The sequence below is a fragment of the Acanthamoeba castellanii genome (genome assembly GCF_000313135.1).
Source record: "Acanthamoeba castellanii str. Neff unplaced genomic scaffold scf7180000084664, whole genome shotgun sequence".
In the NCBI taxonomy this organism is placed as follows: Eukaryota; Discosea; order Longamoebia; family Acanthamoebidae; genus Acanthamoeba; species Acanthamoeba castellanii.
This window is the reverse complement of record NW_004457466.1, coordinates 406,323-420,738: the sequence shown is the minus strand read 5'-3', so window position 1 is coordinate 420,738 and position 14,416 is coordinate 406,323. Positions and strand designations below refer to the sequence as shown.

The 14,416-nt window shown below is 57.8% G+C and overlaps 4 protein-coding genes across 4 annotated transcripts in view; 3 read left to right on the top strand and 1 right to left on the bottom strand.

Moving 5' to 3' along the window:
- Window positions 1-238: 238 nt before the first annotated feature.
- Window positions 239-5,104, top strand: ACA1_370050 (RecF/RecN/SMC domain containing protein; the record flags this gene model as incomplete). The annotated part of the gene is made up of 12 exons (XM_004340224.1): window positions 239-352; window positions 428-619; window positions 681-1,022; window positions 1,099-2,175; window positions 2,246-2,485; window positions 2,558-2,666; window positions 2,731-2,993; window positions 3,072-3,350; window positions 3,427-3,681; window positions 3,779-4,495; window positions 4,578-4,751; window positions 4,820-5,104. The coding sequence occupies 12 exons, from the start codon at window positions 239-241 to the stop codon at window positions 5,102-5,104; spliced, it is 4,047 nt and encodes a 1,348-aa protein (XP_004340272.1).
- Window positions 5,105-5,181: 77 nt separating this feature from the next.
- ACA1_370040 (alanine-tRNA ligase) lies at window positions 5,182-9,509 on the top strand (the record flags this gene model as incomplete). The annotated part of the gene is made up of 16 exons (XM_004340223.1): window positions 5,182-5,716; window positions 5,802-5,928; window positions 5,990-6,091; window positions 6,176-6,303; window positions 6,403-6,536; window positions 6,620-6,659; window positions 6,757-6,861; window positions 7,026-7,247; window positions 7,353-7,550; window positions 7,650-7,802; window positions 7,934-8,118; window positions 8,209-8,329; window positions 8,395-8,504; window positions 8,578-9,054; window positions 9,145-9,289; window positions 9,385-9,509. 16 exons carry the CDS (start codon window positions 5,182-5,184, stop codon window positions 9,507-9,509), a joined length of 2,907 nt encoding a protein of 968 aa, XP_004340271.1.
- A 97-nt stretch (window positions 9,510-9,606) lies between these two features.
- ACA1_370030 (uncharacterized protein) lies at window positions 9,607-10,164 on the bottom strand (the record flags this gene model as incomplete). Its single annotated transcript, XM_004340222.1, has 4 exons — window positions 9,607-9,751; window positions 9,840-9,888; window positions 10,008-10,074; window positions 10,159-10,164. The coding sequence occupies 4 exons, from the start codon at window positions 10,162-10,164 to the stop codon at window positions 9,607-9,609; spliced, it is 267 nt and encodes an 88-aa protein (XP_004340270.1).
- Window positions 10,165-10,299: 135 nt separating this feature from the next.
- The window catches only part of ACA1_369920 (cleavage and polyadenylation specificity factor subunit 2, putative), a gene marked incomplete at both ends in the record, with an annotated part of 4,892 nt that continues 775 nt past the window's right edge, over window positions 10,300-14,416 (top strand). Inside the window, 17 exon segments of the mRNA XM_004340221.1 lie at window positions 10,300-10,503; window positions 10,686-10,816; window positions 10,927-11,141; window positions 11,225-11,327; window positions 11,413-11,559; window positions 11,641-11,860; window positions 11,985-12,083; window positions 12,116-12,273; window positions 12,360-12,525; window positions 12,591-12,684; window positions 12,835-12,947; window positions 13,056-13,068; window positions 13,085-13,194; window positions 13,356-13,473; window positions 13,572-13,696; window positions 13,792-13,845; window positions 13,941-13,983. Of these exon segments, the coding sequence (XP_004340269.1) occupies window positions 10,300-10,503; window positions 10,686-10,816; window positions 10,927-11,141; window positions 11,225-11,327; window positions 11,413-11,559; window positions 11,641-11,860; window positions 11,985-12,083; window positions 12,116-12,273; window positions 12,360-12,525; window positions 12,591-12,684; window positions 12,835-12,947; window positions 13,056-13,068; window positions 13,085-13,194; window positions 13,356-13,473; window positions 13,572-13,696; window positions 13,792-13,845; window positions 13,941-13,983 (2,113 nt within the window).

The following is a 14,416-nucleotide window of genomic DNA, read 5'->3' as shown; positions in this document are numbered from 1 at the left end:
GCTCGGCTCGACACCGACAACGTTGCAAGCCGCAGTTCTCTCAAACTCAGAATATTGCCGGATTTAATTTTCTAAGCTATTTTATTTGCTTATCTGAAATCAACTGTCGACGTTGTAGACCGCTTTGCGACATGGAGCGTTGGCGGGAAACAGGCCAGAGAAAGGCGCCAAAACACAAGGGGGCGCAAGAATCGCATCGACAGGTTCCTACATCCACCTTTACGTGAGGGAGAAGACAATGGAAGAGGCCACTGCACCCCTTCCTACGAAGGGGCGGTTGGTAATTTGGAAGCTGGTCTTGGAGAACTTCAAATCGTATGCGGGCAAACGCGTTGTAGGACCATTTCACAAGGTACCGCATCAGGACCAATTTCTTGTACATAGACCTTTGTGCATGTCGTGTACTTAGCGTACGCTCCACGTGTAGTGCTTCACGGCAATCGTTGGACCGAACGGCAGCGGCAAATCGAACGTCATCGATGCCCTCCTCTTCGTGTTCGGAAAGCGCGCGAAGCAGCTTCGTCAGGGCAAGGTGAGCGAGCTCCTCCACTTCTCGGAGAACCATCAGAACATCCAATCAGCCAAGGTGTCCGTCTACTTCCACGAGATCATCGACAAGGTAGCCGCGCCACCATCTTTTTTTCGAATACGTTCTTGCCAGTTTTTAATCCGTGCTGCAGCCAAACGACCAGTACGAAGTCGTGCCGGACAGCACGTTGGTCATCTCGCGAGTGGCCTACAAGAACAACTCGTCCAAATACTTCATCAACGACGACGCGAGCACCTTCACCGACGTCACCAACCTGCTCAAGACGCGCGGCATCGACCTCGACCACAACCGTTTTCTCATCCTCCAAGGCGAAGTCGAGCAGATCGCCATGATGAAGCCCAAGGCACAAACACAGCACGACGTCGGCATGCTCGAATACCTCGAGGACATCATCGGATCCATCGTCTACGTAGAGAAGATCGAAAAAGCCGCTGAGATGGTGGAGAAGCTCAACGAAGAGCGTAACGAAAAGGTGCGCTTCGCTCACTCATATGATGCGCTGTAGGGCTACTGCTCACCGCCCTCATACTTGCTTGGCACTCTCGCAGGTCAATCGAGTCAAGGTGGCCGAGAAGGAGAGAGACCACCTCGAAGAGGCAAAGAACGAAGCGATGGAATACGTGACGAAGGAGAAGGAACTACTGGAGAAGCAGTCGATGTTGTATCAGCTCCGTCGATCCGAAGCCGATACCAAGGCGGCCGGCGTGTTGAAGAAGAAGAGCGAGGCCGAGGCCAAGTGGAAAGAAGAGAAGGAGCGCATGAACCAGCTCAAGGCCGCTCTCAACACCAAGGAGAACGAGTACAAGAAGGAGAAGGACGAGTTCGGAAGGATGGCCAAGGAGATGGGTAACGCCAAGGCCGAGTGGGCTGTCTACGAACGCAAACACATCCAGCTAGAGCAAGACATCAAGCATCTCAAGGAAAAGCGTAAGACCCTCGCGGAAGAGATCAAGAAGAACGAGAAGAAGGCCCAAGAAAAGCTCGAGGACGCCGAAGCCGCCAGCAAGGAGGCGGACGAGTGCGCTGACGAACTGGGACAGCTCGAAGCGGCGGCGGCCGAGGAAGAGGCCAAGCTCGAGGTCATTCTCGAGAGCCTCAAGGGCGAGACCGCGGGCCTACACGACGCCATGGAAGTGAAGCAAAAGGAGTTCATGCCCTTCCAGAAGCGCCTGCATGCCGCCCAGGCCGAGGTCAACTTGGCCAAGTCGCAGCGCGATCTTCTCGCCCAGCGTCCGGCTCTCGTCGCCACCAAGCTAGCGGACTCCGAGAAGCAGCTGACCGACGTCAAGGCCGCCATTGTCGAGAAGAAGGCGCTTCTTGAGACCACTCGCACCCGCCAGACTCAGGCGCAGGCACGTGCGAAGGAGCTAGAGAAGCAGGTAGTGCGGTCTCGGGAGGAGGAGCAGAAGCTGGCAGCCGAAGTACGCCGACTGCAGTCGACCATCGAACACACGAAGGAGACTGCTCGGGCACAGACCCAGCGGTCCACTCTGCTCACGCGGCTGATGGACGCCGCGCGGTCCGGAACTCTCAAGGGCATCAGAGGTCGTCTGGGCGACCTCGGCTCGATCGACCCGAAGTTTGACGTCGCCATCTCCACGGCTGGTCCCTCCCTCGATCACATCGTACGTACTTGACCATCACCGCGCAGCGCAATCCAACATTCGCTCAACCTCCGCGTTGAACGCATCGTAGGTGGCGGAGACCGTCGAGGCAGCATCTGCTGCGATTGCGTTCCTCAAGAAGGAGATGCTTGGCTCAACCAGCTTCATCGTGCTGGAGAAGATCGAGTACCTGCGCCGAAACATGGGTCCTTTCACTGCCCCTGAGGGTGTGCCTCGGTTGTACGACCTGGTCAAGTCCAAGAAGCCCGAATACGCCACGGCATTCTACTTTGCCCTTCGCGATTCCCTTGTGGCGAAGGACCTGGAACAGGTACTGTCTCCACCCGCATCTCTGGATAACTGGTTCCCGTCAGAGCGTGCGGTTGTTCACATGCACCCACAGGCGCGAAGGATTGCCTATGGACCCACACGCTACCGAGTCGTGACGCTCACTGGTGAGCTGATCGACGTTCACGGCACTATGTCGGGAGGAGGCAATACCTCCACATCAGGTACCGCTTCTGCTTTCTTGGATTGGTGCCCATGAGTCAGGGCCCTAATGCTCGCACCTCACAGGCCGTATGAACACGGTTGCGCATACCGAGGAGGATGCAACGTCGAGCAAGGACTTCAAGGTCATGGCAAAGGAGCTCGAGAAGCACTCGGCAGCGCTTCAGCAGCTGCGCGCCCAGCGGGAGGAGGAGGAAACGGAGCTGGAGGCCTTGAGGAAGGAGCTCGAGCATCTGCCCGTCCAAGCCAGGAAGCTCGCCATGGATGTTGAGGCGCTCACCAAGCAGAGCGCAGACCTCAAGGCTCGCCTCAAACAGCTCCAACCTCAGGTACCTCGCCCTTCGAACCGCACCTCACTCGTGACCTGCAGAGCTGAGCTCACGTCTGTTTTCTCCTGCTGTCCACAGGCTCAGCTGACGGAAGAGGAAGAGGAGTCTCTTGCAGCACTCGAGAAACAGATCACCAAAGGCGAGCGGGCGGTAAAGAAGATCGATGAGGAAGCTGCCGAGGTGAAGGCCGAGGTGACCGAACTCGAGAAAGCGATCGCCGCTGCCGGTGGCGACAAGCTGAAACGTCAAAAGGCCAAGTTCGAGGCCGCCACCAAGGCCGTGGACGACCTGCGACGCAGGATCAACCGCGCCAAAGTGCGCTTGACTTCGGGCAAGAAGGAATCCACACAAGCTCGCGTACGTTCCTAGACCCACCTTTGTCAGCAACACTTTCAGCTAACTCAGCCGGTTTGCGGGGTTTGGTGTGCAACAGTCGGCATTCAAGGAGGCGGAATCGCAGCTGGCCAAGACAGAGAAGGATCTGGCCAATAAGCAAGCCAAGCTGCAGAAGCTGGACGACTCGGCGGGCGATGTCGAAGAGGCCTACAAGTCGCTGCAAGCCAAGCACGAAGAGAAAGAAAAGAAGATCCAGGCCGCCCAACAGGACTTCCAGAAGATGAAGGAGAACTTCGCTGTTATGCGAGGCAAGGAGCTCGAGCTGGAGAACCAACTCTCGGAGATCAGCAAGGTGAGTCCCTAACACATCGCATTCCTGCTTGGCGTCGCTCTGCGCACTGTGCAATCGTCGCACAAACTGACAAGCGAATTCGACAACCAACGTTCAGGTCCTGCACGGACACCAGAAGGCTGCTCAGGGCTGGGCGCAGCGCATCACCGAACTTCACAAGAAGTACGCCGCGCTCTACTACGACTACTTGGCCGACGAAGAACTGCCCGAAAAGGGAGAAGAGGAGAAGGAGGGAAGCGACAACGAAATGGAAGAGGAGGAGGACGACGAGGAAAACGACGAGGAGGGCGAAGAAGACGAGGAAGACGAAGAAAAAGAAGAAGACGAAGACGAAGACGAAGACGAGGAGGCGAGCGAGGACCAAGAAGGTGAAGGTCGCGCCAAGCGAGCGAAGACAAGCAAGAAGAAGGAGCGCAGGCCGACCAAGGCCGCACCGGCCAAAAAGGTCCAGCCGCGCAAGAGCATCGGCGGTAAGAAGAGCGCGAGGGGTACACTCAGGGTGCTGAGCGCTGAAGAGCTGAGCAGACTCTCGCCGGAGCAGCTCGAGGTGGCCGTGGGCACTAAGCAGGACGAGCTCCAGTCCCTGCGGCCCAACCTGCAAGCGCTCAAGCAGTACCGAGAGAAGAATCGCGAATACGAGTCGAGAGCGAAGGACCTCGCCAAGATCACCGAGGAGCGCGACGGGCAACGCGCGCTCTACGACAGCCTGCGCAAGAAGCGGCTCGACTCCTTCATGGAGGGCTTCACCCAGATAACCATGAAGCTCAAGGAAATGTACCAGATGATCACCATCGGTGGTGATGCCGAGCTCGAGGTACCGCCACCACAAACGCATGCGCACTCCTGCCGTCTGACCGCCCTTTAACCCACCTCTCCGCTCTCCACCTTTTGCGTAGTTGGTGGATTCGCTGGACCCGTTCTCCGAGGGAGTGGTATTCAGCGTGCGGCCGCCCAAGAAGAGCTGGAAGAACATCATCAACCTATCGGGCGGTGAGAAGACGCTGGCTTCCCTCGCCCTCGTCTTTGCTCTCCATCACTACAAGCCCACCCCAATCTACGTCATGGACGAGGTGCCTACCCCTCTACACACACACACACACACGACACACACAACCTCACTCCTATTCGTGCCACGCAGATCGACGCGGCGTTGGACTTCCGGAACGTGTCCATCATCGGCCACTACATCAAGGAGCGTACCAAGGATGCGCAGTTCCTGGTCATCTCGCTCCGCAACAACATGTTCGAGCTGGCCGATCGCGTCGTGGGCATCTACAAGACCCACAACGCCTCCAAGTCGCTCCCGCTCAACCCGCAGGCCTTTGACAAGGTGCTGGCCACGGCCGCCCAGGGCGCCTTGAGCGCGGCCGCCGACAAGGAGAACCGCGCGCCGGCGGCGTCCGGGCGCCAGGTGGCCGTGTAAATAGTTGAAATAGGCAGTCGATAAAACAAAGCTGAAATGTTTAGGAAAAGAAAGAGAAAATATTAGGTGTGGCGAAGATGTGGCGACGGTCGGCTGGTGCGGGCGGCAAATGGGCGGTGGCTGGTGGCCGCCGGGTCAACGGAGGTGGTCCCTCGCCCCAGCACTTGCTTCTGCAGCTCGAAGCCCAGCGTGGTCTGTCGACGACCTCGCCTTCTTCGAGAGCATCTTCGTCTGCATCTTCCTCTTCCGCTCCGGGCCGAGGCGCGGGGTGGGTCCGGGGTTCGTTCATGGACTACATGAGCCGCGCGGGCCACGAGGGCCGAGCCTCGGCACCGCTGGTGCCGCCGAGGGGTGACGGGTCGCTGCTGTTTGTGAACGCCGGGATGGTGCCCTACAAGGACTCGTTCCTCGGTCGCGTGGTGCCGCCGGCGCCGCGGGTGGCGTCGGTCCAGAAGTGCGTGCGGGCGGGCGGGAAGCACAACGACCTCGACAACGTGGGCCACACGGCGCGGCATCACACCTTCTTCGAGATGCTGGGCAACTTCTCGTTCGGGTCCTACTTCAAGGAGGACGCCATTCGTCTGGCCTGGACCTACCTCACGCGCGAGCTTGGTAAGTCGCACACGCACTCACCGTACACGCACGCACACGCACACAACCACCGCACACTCACTTTTGTATGGCTACTTGCGTGTAGGATTGCCGAAGGAGCGGCTGCTAGTGTCCGTGCACCATGACGACCGCGAGGCCGCGAACATTTGGCACGCACAAGAGGGAGTGCCGCTAGATCGAATCGTATACAAGTATGCCAAGAAGTGGGTCGTGTGTGGATCGTGTCGTGTCGTATCGTTCATTAGCTGACGACCTCCCGTGGTTAACGTACAGGGGTGATGAGGACAATTTTTGGAGCATGGGCGACGGCCCCGGTCCGTGCGGTCCGTGCACCGAGATCTTCTGGGACCAGCAACAAGAGGTCGATGGCGACAGGTGACAGCGCACTCACTCACTCGGCGCTGTGTGCGTGCACGCTCAAGCTCACGTAAATGTCTGAACTGTGTGCGGGCGACATAGATTCCTCGAGATTTGGAATCTCGTGTTCATGCAGTACCAACGGACGGAGAGTGGCGAGCTGCAGCCGCTGGACCGACCCTGCGTCGACACGGGCATGGGTCTGGAACGAATCGCCTCTGTTCTGCAAGGTTAGAACCACACACACACACACACGCACACACACACACACACACACACACACACACACACACACACACACGAGCTCGCTCTGACACATACGCCAACAGGGGTAAGAGAGAACTACGATATCGACACCATACGCGGCCTAGTCCACGGCACGAGGACCATTTTGCACGACAAGTTCGGCGGCGTCCACCAGCCCCAGGCACAGCTCTCGCCCCAGGAGAGCGTGGCGCTCAAGGTGCGAGAGCAACCGCACTTTGGTGTTTTCAACTTTAACAAATAACGCTGACCACTCACTCTGCGCGAATCGTGAACGATCAGGTCATTGTGGATCACGTGCGGGCATCGTGCTTCTTGATCGGTGCGTCTCCCTGGCGCGCCCCAGACAAACTATCAAACGCACAAGAAGCGCTGCATGCTCACCTGCGTTCTGTGTGTGGTGTGTTGGTCTGGTGCAGGCGATGGAGTCATTCCCAGTAACGTCAGCCGAGGCTACGTGTTGCGTCGAATTATTCGCAGAGCCGCCCGTTATGCCAACACCCTCGCGCCCAACAGGAACCAAGGTACGCGCCTAGTCCTCTGCGGATTGAGCACCCATGTACACCCATGTGTCGTGTCGTTGGTCGTGTCGTGTCGTTGGTCGTGTCGTGTCGTTGGTCGTGTCGTGTCGTTGGTCGTGTCGTTGGTCGTGTCGTGTGCGTTTCGTTTACTTCTTTCTATGCATCAGGACTGTTGGCCGACGTGGGCAAGCTCGTGATAGCGCAGATGGGCGAGGCCTACCCGGATCTGTTCACCCGACAGAACGTCATCCTGCACCTCATCGAGAAAGAGGAGGAGGCCTTCCTGGCCACTCTCGAGCAAGGGCTGGCCTACCTGCAGGACGCCCTGCGAAACAACCCCGGCACCGACCTCCCGCCGGAGGTGGTCATCCACCTCTACATCCGACTCGGTACCACCAACACCGCCGCTAAGTGAACCTTGCGCGGTGCTCATCCAACCAACCACACACACACACACACCCACACCACACCCACACACACACACACACACACAGGTTTCCCGATCGACCTCACGCATCTGATCGTCAAGGAGAACAACAAGACGTTCGACATGAACGCCGTGGATCGACTCATGGACGAGGAGCGGGAGAAGTCACGCGCGCACGCCTTCTCTCTGTCGTCCTCCGCGCCCTCTTCGGTCAAGCTGGGCGAAGGCGGCGTGCCCACCGCCGTCAAGGAGTGGATGGCCGAAGGTACATTAACACCGCACCGCACCGCACCGCACCGCACCGCACCACACCACACCACACCACACACCGCGGCGCCTTACGTTCTTCTTCGTCCCCGCCCAGGCATCGCACCCGAGTTCACGGGCTACGCGAGGCAGGTGGAGGAGGAGACCTCCGTCGTTGCGCTCCTGCCCGACCTCCAGCGACGCACCCTGTGGCTCAGCATCTCCCCGTGCCCGTTCTACGGCATGGCCGGCGGTCAGGTCGGCGACAAAGGTGCCACCGCCACTGGCTTCTTTATTATTTATCAATTATCAATAATGCATTATTATTTATTTATTTACTATTTTACTATTTTATTATTTCAATGCAAAAAGCAAAGCGCTGACATTTGGCGTTGGCGGCAGGGAGGTTGATCGTGTCGGGCGGGTCGGGTAAGACTTTGTCGGAGCTGCGGCTCCGGGTGGAGGACTCGCTGATTCCCTATGAGGGTGGTCTGGTGCTGCGGGTCAAGGTCGACAAGGGCGAACAGGGCCAGGAAGTGAGTGAAGGCGAGCTCAAGGAGCTGGCCGACATGCTCATCAAAGGACAGGTAGCACGCACGCACCACCACCACCACACACACACACCACACACAACGCACGCACGCACACGATCAGCGAGCTTATCGGCGTACTATTAGGTTGGGCTTCGGGCAGAAGTGGACGACAGGCACAGGCGCGGAGTCAGGGCGCACCACACGGCCACGCATTTGCTCCACGCCTCCCTGCGCCAAGTCCTGGGCACCTCCATCGTGCAAGCCGGTATTCGTCTTGCTTCTTCTATCTCTGCACCCACGCGCTCACCCACACTGTGTGTGCGCGCACAGGGTCGTTGGTGGACGCCAACCGGCTTCGATTCGATTTCACCCACCACTCTCCGCTGACTGACGACCAGCTCCAGCGCATCGAACACAACGTGCGAGAAGTCATCGCCGCCGTACGCCCCCCCCCCGCCCCCACTTTATCACCATTTACTAATCTCGACTGACCTGGTGCTGCTGCTGCTGCAGGACACGCCGGTGGCGACCGACATGCGAGAGTACGCCAAGGCGGTCGAGAGCGGGGCCATGTGTCTGTTCTCGGAGAAGTACCCGCCCGTGGTGCGCGTGGTCTCGGTGCCGGGCTTCTCGACCGAGCTCTGTTCGGGCACGCACGCCGCGAGCACCGGCGAGATCCGGCCGTTCAAGATCACCGGCCAGACGTCGGTGGCGCTGGGCATCCGCCGAATCGAGGCTGTGGCGGCCGAGGCGGCCGACCAGTGGTACGACGCACAGTACCAGTACCTGAGCTCGCTGGGCCGCACCCTGGAGGTGGCCCCCGTGAAGATCGAGGAGCGGGTCAAGCGGCTGCTGGCGCGGGAGCGGGAGCTGGAGAAGGAGGTGGGCGTCCTCCAGCGGAAGCTGGCCTCGTCCGCGGCCAACAGCAGCGCGAGCCAGTCCCTCGCCGGCACCTACTCCGGCCACCCGCTGGCCGTCCACGTCTATCCGGTGCGACACATCACACACATCACACACACGACGCACACGACACACACGCCAGCGGGCTCGCCCTAACCTCCCACTTATTTGCGTGTAAAGGAGGGCGACGACGACAAGGTGCTGGCGAAGAAGGCCGAACAGTTGCGCGAGAAGGAGCCCGGCTCGGTGCACGTGGTCGTCTCCGGGCGAAAGGTCATCTGCACCCTGGCCACCGACCAACTGCCGGCCCTGAAGGCCAACAAGGGTACCCTTGACCAGCAAATGATGTGGACCATCTACAGCTCGTGAGGCTCAGTGTGTGTCGTGTGTGTTGACCTGTGCACGTTGCTGTTCCTGCAGTGCTGCAGGACATGTTGGCGACTGTGGGCGGCAAGGGAGGCGGCAAGGAGGGCATGGCGCAGGGCTTCCTCGCCTCGCCCGACCTGGCGTCTCTGCAGCGCTGGGCTCGCCTCACCACCCAATGAAGAGGAGGATGAAGAAGAAGAGCTATGGATGCTGGTCCCCATTCTCCACGATCCCTTGCACACAACGAGTGTTGATGGAGTTGAGGTACAACGAGAATTACTGCGGCTGTTGGGCCTTTGTGAGCTCAGCAATCTGCTTCTTGAGGTTGGCGTTCTCCTTCTTCAGCTCCGCGTTTTCCTTCTTGATGCTCTCCACGGTGGCAGCGTCCTCCAACGTGGCGCCGAGCTTCTGTCGCACAAAACTGTGACACACATCGCGTGGATACCAGCCCTCAGCCACCCGCCAGCGGCCCGCAAAGTGAACGCGGAAGAGGGAAAAGATGGACGTACTCGAGAGCGCTGCTGGGCTTGTCCTGCTCTTCGTAGAGCCCAACCAGCACTGTTACGCCGTAATAATCAGCAAAATAAATAAAAAAAGATGCACAAAACAGTGTCCAAGCGGATCATTCTTTGATGTAGGGAAGTGATGGGCAGCAACGGAAAGGGGTGGAGGTTTACCCTTGGTAAGCGAGTCGATGATGCCGCTCTTCTCAAGATAACCTCTAAACTCTTCTTTCTCGGAGGCCTAATTAATCAAGAAAATAAAATGAATCCGATGCAAAACGCTCGCAGCAATGATTGTCCAGGCAGTGCGAGCTGGTCTACGCACCTGCATGATCGTTCTTCTTGTTCGATTGCGATTTCTGTGAATGTTTTCTTTGTTTATTTTCTTTTCCGATTTTTTTTTCTTGGCCCAATTCTTTCAGTTTGTGATTGGAAGGCTCGAAGGCGGGGGTGAGGCGAGAACGGCATGACGGCCATCGTCAAGTACACGCCGATCTATGGATCAAAGACGGAGGGTCCCTTCTGTTCGCTGCTCGAAATCGACGAGTACCGAATTCTGCTCGATTGCGGCTGGGACGACAAATTCGACATCGAGGCTCTCGAGAATGTGAAGGCCTACATCCCCAAGATTGACGCCGTGCTGCTGTCCCACCCTGATCTTCTGCATCTGGTAATTCAGCCTCCGCCCATTGAGCGCTGATCTGCGTGCACTAACCAACGGGAGCCGCGGCACCACAGGGAGCGTTGCCAGTGCTGGCAGGGAAGTGGGGGCTGAAGGCGAAAGTGTACGCGACGATGCCCATCTTCAAGATGGGACAGATGTTCCTCTACGACGCCTTTGAGTCCAAAAAGAAGGATGAGGACTTTGACGTGTGGAACCTGGACGACGTCGATGCCGCCTTCAACGAGGAGCGCTTCGAGCAGCTCAAGTACTCGCAGCATGTGCGCCTGACCGGCCGTGGTGCCGGCATCGAACTCACCCCGTACTGCACTCTTCTTGTCTTGTTCTTGTTCTTGTTCTTCTTCTTTGCTTCACCGTGGTGCGCTGATGCAGCATTCGTTGCTCATACCAACGTCGTCATGTTCCGCGTAGGTATGTCGGTGGCCACATGATCGGTGGCACGGTGTGGAAGATCACGAAGGAGACCGAGGAGATCCTGTACGCCGTCGACTACAACCACAAGAAGGAGCGCCACCTCAACCCGACGGTGCTCGAGACGCTCAACCGGCCCACGCTGCTCATCACCGACGCGTTCAATGGGCTCTCCACGCAGAGCTCACGTCGCTCCCGCGATATGGACCTACTCGGTGCGTTCACAGCCTAACTTTTGAAAGTGCGCTGGCCGCTCTTGCGAGAGCGAACGCTTCAAGACTAAACCTTCTCCTGGCAGACACCACGATGAAGACCCTTAAGGGCGACGGTAATGTTCTGCTCCCAACCGACACGGCCGGCCGAGTGCTGGAACTGCTTCTCACCTTTGACCAGCACTGGGCGTACGCTTTGCCGCTTTCTCGATTGATTATTATTATTGTTGTTGTTATTATTGTTATTATAAAACTTATTTATTTTGGCCCACAGGTACTATCGCTTGAGCCAGTACGGCCTCGTGCTGCTGGAGAAGCAGGCCTACAACACGATCGAATTTGCTAAGAGTCAGCTCGAGTGGATGTCCACCGCCGTGCAGAAGAGCTTCGATCTCGATCGTGTCAACCCCTTTGAATTCAAGTATGTGAGTGTCGTGTCGTGTCGTTGGTCGTGTTGCGTGCCACAGGTACTCACCCGGCATTGCGTGCGCGCGTTGTACAGATTCGTGCGATTGTGCCACAGCGTGGAGGAATTGGAAGCGCTTCCGAAACCTCTGGTCGTGCTGGCCACCACCGCCTCCCTGGAATGGGGATTCGCGCGCGATCTGTTTGTCGAGTGGTCGTCCAACCCACGACACGCGGTGATATTCACTGACCGACCGCAGCCCGGCACGCTGGGCCATCTGGTCCTCACCCAACAACCGCCGGCGCTCGGGCTCGAGGTACAGCTTCCTTCTCTCCGCACCAATAACTGCACTGCTTTGTTTATTTTTTCAACAACATTAAACAAATATTATTATTTATTCATACTTAAATATTAATTATAAATACTTCGCGCCAATTCAGTTGCATCGGCGAGTGCCACTGGAGGGAGCGGAGCTGCGCGAATGGAGGCAAAAGCAGCAGGAGGAGAAGGCGCGAAAACTGCTCGAGGAACAGCAGAAGGTGCGTACACACCAACAACGCGCGGGCGGAAGGTCCACGGGGACTTATGCGGCGCGTCGCTCAAACACCTGCAGGAGGAGGAGAAGCGAAAGAACGAAGCAGAGGAGATCGACGAAGAGGAAGACGACGTGTCCCTCCTGTTCCACACAACCGCCCATTCCTTCAATCCCTTCAAGGAGAACTGCGACTGGTACTTGCCCTATGCACGACACAACGACACGACCAACGACACGAGACACGGGTCATTCATGTTTGCGCTGTGGCGATGCCCCACAGGTTTGCGCCCAAGAATAGTGGCAACTACTACGAGCCACAAGTGTGCCCGCTTTTCCCGCACGAGGACGTGAGGCAGAAGTTCGACGACTACGGACAGATGATCGACCTGCAGCACTTCCTTCATCCACCAAGCCAGCGCGATTTCCCTCTGACGGCCGACTCGCTGGTACGCCTAACACGCGACCACACCGCACCACACCACACCACGTGCTCACGTGCTCTGTGGTGCAGAACGCCCGCGGCGAAGGAGGTGACAAGATGGAAACCGAGGGCGGCGAGGGACAAGCGGCGGCGGAGGAGGAGGCTGTACCGACCAAGTGCATAAGTACGTGTCGTGCCCCCCCCCCAATTAACATTGTCATTTTTATTGTGACAATGCTGCCACATATCCATTTATTTGCTATTGATGAATATTATTTATGAATAGTTGACGTAATTAATGGTCGGTTGCTGACCTCTTTGTCGTCCCTTTCAGCGGTGGAGAGGAAGGTGGAGGTCAAGTGCACGATCAAGTACATCGATTTTGAGGGCCGGTCTGACGGGCGCTCCATCAAGACCATCCTGGCCCACGTCGCCCCGCGAAAGATGGTACGCGTTCTCGCATCTCTTCTCGTGACGATGCCCATTGCCCCAACCAACCAACCAACCAACCAACCCGTTGGCTGTCCGACGCGACGGTGGTGATGCCTCCTGCAGGTGCTGTTCCACGGTTCCCCCTGAGTCAGTGGAGCACTTGAAGGAGTACTGCGCCGACACGCGAACAGTGTGCAACAGCGTCTACACGCCGGACGACAACGAGACCTTGGATCTCACCTCCGACACCAACATCTACCGAGTGCGTACACCCGGTGCCCGATAATGATATGTCTCGATAGACGATATATACGTCGATATATGTCTTTATATCGATATGTCGTATATGTGGATATTATGTAGTTTATGTTTGAGTAGCCACTCACGTGCGTTGTGCCCGCAACGCGGCTTCCGTAAAACCAGGTCAAGGTCAAGGAGGCGCTCCTCAAGTCGCTGGAGGAGGAGTTCATGAAGGTGGGTGACCGAGAGGTGGCCTACGTCAACGGCGTGCTCAACCCCACAGGCTTTGCGCCGCGCCGCGGTACCAATCCACCTCCTACACACGCACACACACGCACGCACGCGCACACACGGTCCGGCTCTCTCGCCTTTGTTCACTGTGTGTCGCTGGTCGTGCAGGTGAGGGCATGGAGCTCGAGCTCGAGCAGGCCCCCGAGGAGATCATCCCGCCCCACGACCCGGTCTTCGTGGGCGAAGTGCGCCTCTCCGACTTCAAGGACATCCTCACACAGCACGGCTTCCGGGTACGTAGCTTACCTTCTCTTCCCTCCCCGAACGTGGCCGTGTGGTGTGGTGTGGTGTATTGACCACCGTCTTTATGGCCACTCTTGCCACACAGACTGAATTCGCGGCTGGTGTGTTGATTTGCAACGGTGTGGTCATGCTCAAGAAGGTACCTTCGCGAAACATGCACGCAAATCGAGTGTCGTGCGTGTAGTGTGTCGTATGGTGGTGTCTAACGTTGTGTTGGTGTTACGCGCACATTAGGAAACGGAAGGGCTCAGCGGGAGGAGCAAGATCAGCGTGAACGGTGCTCTGTGCGACGACTACTTTGCGGTGCGCGACCTGCTCTACTCCCAGTTCCACATCCTCTGAGTCATTACCAAATAAACCACCACCGCCTTATGAGGAAATAATTGGTTTTTATTTGAAGAGAGAGAAGAAGAGGACGAGCTACTCGCCTTCATGATGAGCAGAGAAGAGAAGGAGGGAGAGGGAAGAGTGGAGAAGAGAAAAGATGATGGTGGTAAGAGGGCCTCCCTTAGTAGTGGGTGGTGCCGGTGGTGGTGGCGCCCTGCTTCATGAGCTTGCCCTCCTCCTTGAGGGCTGGGTTGCGGGTGATGGCCCCCTGGACCTCCTTCATGGTGCCCTTGATCTTCTGGCCGATGCCCACGTGGTGGGGCTCGGTGACACCGTGGCCGGCAGTCTCCATGCGGGCGGCTCCTGCACGATCGTCTCCTTGG